Raw genomic sequence first — 6,118 nt, forward strand, 5'->3', positions numbered from 1 at the left:
TTCATTGTGAATTACCCACTGCCTTTATTCTTCGTGGGGAGATTTTTGACTCTTAAGTTGACGATAGAGAGGAGGAAGAGTTCAGCATTGTCCAAAACGGCCTTGTAAATGCACATATTTTGAGCTGTGGCTTTCTGCTGAATCTGTGTGTTATAGATCAGTGCCTAAACGTGTGCTTTGTTTCACAGGTGTGATGCAGCTGACAGGTCTACTGACAGAGCTGATGGTCACAGCCAGGGCAGAAATTCTTCATTAAATGAAACAGAGTGAAATAATCAAGGAAGGTTGGAGCTGTTTGCAAGATCTATTGAGTTGATTGCTAACCCTGTCAAAAAAAGTCATCATCTGGGACCACAGCCTGCTGCCAGTGGCTGCCATGGCTAGCAAAAGAAAGTCAACAACTCCCTGTATGGTGCGAACTTCTGAAGTCACAGAGCAGGAAGGCGCTGAGGGTGTAGAGCCTTCTAAAGAGAAGGGGGCTGGCACACCGCAGCAGGACTCTAAAAAAATCTGGCCTTCAGAAAGCTCAGTCAAGGACTGTGAAGTGGTTGAGGCAAAGCCCCCAGCTGAAAATCAGTCTAAGAAACCCCAGGGTGGTTATGAGTGTAAATACTGCCCTTACTCAACACAAAACTTAAATGAATTTACAGAGCATGTTGACACTCAGCATCCAAATGTCATTCTCAACCCCCTGTATGTCTGTGCTGAATGCAACTTCACAACCAAAAAATACGATTCTTTATCTGACCACAACACAAAATACCACCCAGGAGAGACTAACTTTAAACTGAAATTAATTAAACGCAATAATCAGACTGTTTTAGAGCAGTCCATTGAGATCGCCACTAACGATGTCAGTGTCACGAGTGGTGGGCTAGAAAATGCAGAGTGTGATGATTCACTTCATGGGGGAATTAGTGCAAGTAAAACGTCAGCGGTGAAACTGGGGAAGTCTAAAGGGGAAACCAAGAAGGGTCCCAAAAAGCCAGAAGAGGGAGTTACGGAAAACCATGCAGATGGCACTCTGCCCCGCATCATAACTGAAGCCACTGAAGCTATTGCTTGTATAAATGGAGACCTTCTTCATGATGTGTTAGCCCATGTTATGCCATCTGTACAGCTGCCACCAAATATTAACCTTGTCCCCAAGGTCCCGGTACCTCTGAACAGTACCAAATACAATTCTGCACTGGACACTAATGCAACCATGATCAACTCCTTTAATAAATTTCCTTACCCAACGCAAGCAGAGCTGTCATGGTTGACAGCAGCATCAAAACATCCAGAAGAACAAATCCGAATCTGGTTTGCTACGCAACGTTTGAAGCATGGTATAAGTTGGTCTCCTGAAGAAGTGGAGGAGGCAAGAAAGAAGATGTTCAATGGTACTATCCAGGCAGTTCCCCAAACCATCACTGTCCTGCCAGCTCCCTTGACAACCGCAAAAATGCCCCAGCCCATCATCCAGACAGCTTTGCCTTGTCAGATACTGGGCCAGACTGGTCTGGTTTTGACTCCTGTGTCAAATGGTTCAACTGTTTCCTGTTCACCGATTGCACTTGCCGTTGCCCCAAACCAGGGACAAAAGAGGACGATACAGACCTTATCAAGTGCCCCAGAGGCCAAGCGTCCTCACGTAGTTCAGGTGCCTGAGATGCCTGCCAAGTTGACTGCTGTACCACTGACACCATCAGCCAGTGAGCGAAAAAAGACAAAGGAGCAGATAGCAGAGCTGAAGGCCAGTTTCATGGCAAGCCAGTTTCCCAATGATGCAGAAGTCTACCGGCTAATAGAGGCGACGGGTCTTTCCAGGAGCGAGATCAAGAAATGGTTCAGTGACCACAGGTACAGAAGTCAAAGGGGCATCGTGCACATCCCTGGCGATGCTTTAGGGAAAGATCAAATAGCACCTTCAGCTGGACGACACGGCCGTTCATTTCACCCATATGCAGATTTTAGTCACCAGAGATTCAAAGAGAAAACTCAAGAGCAGCTTAGGGCCCTTGAGGAGAGTTTCTTAAGATGCTCTTTTCCCACTCAAGGAGAATTGGACAGGCTTCGAGTGGAGACAAAGCTGAGTAGGAGGGAGATAGATTCATGGTTCTCTGAGCGGAGAAAGATAAGGGACAGCATGGAGCAAGCTGTCTTGGACTCAATGGGATCATACAAAAAAATTAAAGAGCAAGGAACTCCCAATGGTGCAATAAGCCAGGCAGAACTGCTGGGTAGCTCTCAGCTCCCTGGTGCTCTATCTGGGTCCTCCGCCACGTTTAAGAAAACCCAAGAGCAGATTCATCTACTGAAAAGCACGTTTGCAAGGACCCAGTGGCCATCACCCCAAGAGTATGACCAGTTAGCATCTCAGACTGGGCTCACAAGAACTGAAATAGTTCGCTGGTTCAAGGAAAACCGGTCTTCACTAAGAACGGGGTCTCTTAAGTGGATTGACCAGTACCAGCAGCAGTACATTGTTGATGGTCATAACGAGCAAAGCCAGAAAAAGGGATCAAAACACGCCGAGAGTCCAAAGAATGGCAATGAGGTGTCTCGGCAGCATTACGAGGAGCATAAAAAACTGAATGAAGAGAATGGGGGGAAACTCGCAGTGAGAGCAAAAAGAGACTGTGAACCACTGAAAGACTCTTTGTTGGGGAATCAAGCGGAGGGTACGGACAGGTTGGAGTGCAACAGCCACGATGGCCACGGCAGCGAGAACGAGGAGCCAGCAGAGGTCAACTGGGTGGAGGTGACGGTGGGCGAGGATGACGCCGCATCGGACTGTACGGACAGCTGGAGCCAAACGGCCCCCGAAGGCCAGGCAGAGCTGGCGGACTTTGACTCTGAAAGTATATCTGGAGACAATTCCCACGTATAGCAGGTAATGCTGATGGTGCCCTGTTTCTCTGAGCCTGCCTCTGTCTGGGTGTGCTTCCAGCATCCTGTAGCCCCTCTTCAGTATAAATCCCTGGAGCCCATCCCTGCCGGATCCTTGTGCCTGCTGGATGCCTGAACAAAAGGGAGACCCATCCTGCTTGTAAATTAAAGCAACTGCATGGTAGGGGAAGGGTTAGTGCCATTTGCCTTGTTTCTTGTCTCCATGTGGGTCAAGTCCTGGGTAGGGGAGATTTTTTTTTTTTTTAAAATTTTTGTTCTTTTTTTCTTTTTTTGGCAATAAGTGATTAAACCTTAAACTTTCTGCTTTAAATGACCTATGTAACGGCTGCAGTGCTTGATGTAAAACATGCCAGCTGTGCCACAGAAACAAATAGTAACACTAGTTGCTAATATCCCCCTTGCTAACAGATCATTGATCTCCTGTGAATAGAGGCTGTGCCTGTTTTTGCACCTCGGGTCCTTGCTTTGCAGCATCCTGCCCTGCTCAGAATAAGAGGTCGCTGGAGGAAGGGCCCAGGACAGAGATGCTTCTTTATGTAACAGCAAGCAAAAAAAAAAAAAAAAAAAAAAAAAGGGAAAAAAAAAAAAAAAAAGGAAATGTTGTGGGGACTGAAGTAGCTCATGCAAATGTGCTCTCTTCCTCTTGCAGGTGAGAACTGTCTCCAGCCTTGCTTTGTTCTGCTTGCTCGCTTTAGAGGCTTAGGAAATGCCCCAGACTAAGCTGTGGGGGTGTTTTAGCAGCTCTTCTTCACAGGATCTTGAATTTAAAAGCAAGCTGCAGGGCTTTTCTTTAAGGGGGTTTTATACGATCTTTCACAATGTGAAAGGACATGTTATTTGGAGACCTGAAGCCTGCTTCTGATCACAGTTGCACAGGTATAAATCTGGAGCAAGCACAGTCAGCATTTCTTGACTTGTATGTTGAATTGAGTTCACTGGAGCCTGTAACATTTTGTGCTCAGTATAATCGAGTCTGTCTCTCCCGAACTGGAGTCTCCTTAAGGTAGAACTTATGCCACAGAAAGCTCAGCACCCCGCATTATCAACCACAGTGAGAGAACACCTATTTTAGAAAGTTAGTCGTTTTCTGGTGTTTAGTAAGTATTCAGCATTTCTTTGAAAAAAATTTTTTTTTTTAAAAAAAAAAAAGGAGATACAAAAGCCAGGACTGATAAAAGTCCCTCCACACCTGCACTGAAGACTTTTACTATTGCAGCTGGCAGTACTTATATTGAACTACTGGCCTGTTGCAGAGGTGCAGTTTTCCTTAGCAAGCCCTTCTGGCTAGCCTAGAGCCCTCCACTTTCTCCTTGTGCAATACTTGTCCAAAAGTCTCCCGGACATTTTCTCTGAGCTGAAAAGGGAAAGCCTGCAGTGGTTTTATTTTGAACTACAAATTGGGTTGGCTGATTTTGAGAAATGTTATTACAGCATCTGTATCACAAAGTATCTTAAAGCTCCAGACTGCAACGCAAGGCGCTGTCCTGCGTTATTCTTGCAGAAGTTGGTAATTAGGGATGTGAGGAGTAGTTACCTGTGTGGCAAAGGCAGAGATTAAAGGAGGAAGGACATGGGAACATCAGCCAGAGGCACTCTGGGGTGCCACTGTTGTGCAGCCACATAAGAAAGGAGAGAAAAGATCTGATCTGCCTTTTAAAATCAAATGTGCGATGAATAAATGCATTGTGGGATTTTTTTTTTTTTCCAGGATTGTTATTCCAGATCATTTCACCCTTCCAGCTATAACCGTTCATACTGAGGAGAGAGAGCAGACCAGGGGCTAGGAGAGGGAATGGGGAGGAGGCAGGAGAGGGGGGGTTGCCTGAAACTACTATTTCTTACAAACCTGTTGTACCATGAAACTAAGCTCTGCGACAACCCTCTTCTAGCAGCACAGGTTTGGTGCCTGCATTTTTATGCTTGCAAGCAGTGTAGGATATGTTGAGGTGAAGTTCCCGCCTTTATGCTCTGGCACAGATGCTGACCATAAAGCTCCAGGGCTGTGGAGGTGCTGAGGTGTTATCAGAGTGGAATTTTAATAAGAACTTTGATCTCAGTTAAGCTTTTGCTGGGTTATCCTTTTGATGAGGAGCTTTCCAGTGGCTGCTTGTAAAATACACCTACTGAGAAGAGATGCAGTGGAGCAGGGCTGCCGCTGCGAAGGCCATACAGTGAGATCAGAGGACCATTTTGTCCTCTGCTCTTTGCCCGTTTCTCAGCATGCTGGCCTGAGGACTTGACAAAAGCCCAGAGTTTTTAATTTTCCTTTACTCTTCCTGTAAGTCTCAGCCCAGAAACACAAGTGCCTGCTCTCCAGTGCCCACATGGAGGCATTGTCACAGGCATTGTGACACAAAAGCTGGGTGCTTTATACCCCGCGCTGATGGGGCTTGTGGAAAAATCGCAGCTACGGGCTCCTTTTTCCTTCAGGATAGGCTTTCACTCTTTGTGAACCCTATCTTACATAATTTTTAACTAAAATTTTGTTGTTAAATTGACGAGGTGTTATCTTGGGTGACATCCAGGGTATAACTCAAAAGCAAAGACTGCATAAGACCTTGTTTCTGCCTGTTCTATAAAAGTCTGATTTTTCGGAACATCATACTCGTCAGTACCTTACAGGGGTTGTGTCGCTGTCCTGGCCACATGCAAGAGATGGACTGAAGAGGTGATGAGACTTCTCCTTTTGACTCTCACACAGCCACAGTCATGTGAAACTTTCATTGCTGAGCCCTACTTGGGCAGAAACACACTCCTTTGATATTCATGGTGTGGCTATTTTCTCAGCTTGTTGTATGTAGTTTAAAGTGAATGTTTTTTGGTGATTGATCTCTATATTCCTGTTGTTGACTGAATTTGTATGCAGCTTCTGTAAAACCCGAGTTGTTCTAGGGCATCTCGGTCACTCTCTGCTCTGGTGTGTAGCTTTAGGAGTTTCTGGAACTATTAGGGAGGATTTGTATTGCAGGTTAGACATGCCTTAAAAAAATGAGGTTTTTGAAACTGCTCTATACTCAGCAGATTATGCTGCTGCTGCTGCAACTGGTGGGAGTTTCATGAGTGCCTGGCCTTGGCAAGAGCAGGATTCACGCCAGGCTCTGAAATACCATCCCTGGACTAAGAAAAGTCTGTGTTACTAAATCTGTATCTGAAGCTTTTGGCAAAATTTGATTTATTCCACGATCAGGTCAGGTTTTCTGAACAGTGAGGCTGGGAGACCTGT

The 6,118-nt window shown here is 45.8% G+C and overlaps 1 protein-coding gene across 1 annotated transcript; it reads left to right on the plus strand.

Annotated features, from left to right (window-relative positions):
• The first annotated feature begins 376 nt into the window (after window positions 1–376).
• ZHX2 (zinc fingers and homeoboxes 2) lies at window positions 377–2,875 on the plus strand. The gene has a single exon (XM_009955423.2). The coding sequence runs from the start codon at window positions 377–379 to the stop codon at window positions 2,873–2,875; it is 2,499 nt and encodes an 832-aa protein (XP_009953725.2).
• Window positions 2,876–6,118: the final 3,243 nt, after the last annotated feature.

The sequence above is a fragment of the Leptosomus discolor genome, chromosome 5, assembly GCF_034619465.1.
Source record: "Leptosomus discolor isolate bLepDis1 chromosome 5, bLepDis1.hap2, whole genome shotgun sequence".
NCBI classification, from domain to species: domain Eukaryota; kingdom Metazoa; phylum Chordata; class Aves; order Leptosomiformes; family Leptosomidae; genus Leptosomus; species Leptosomus discolor.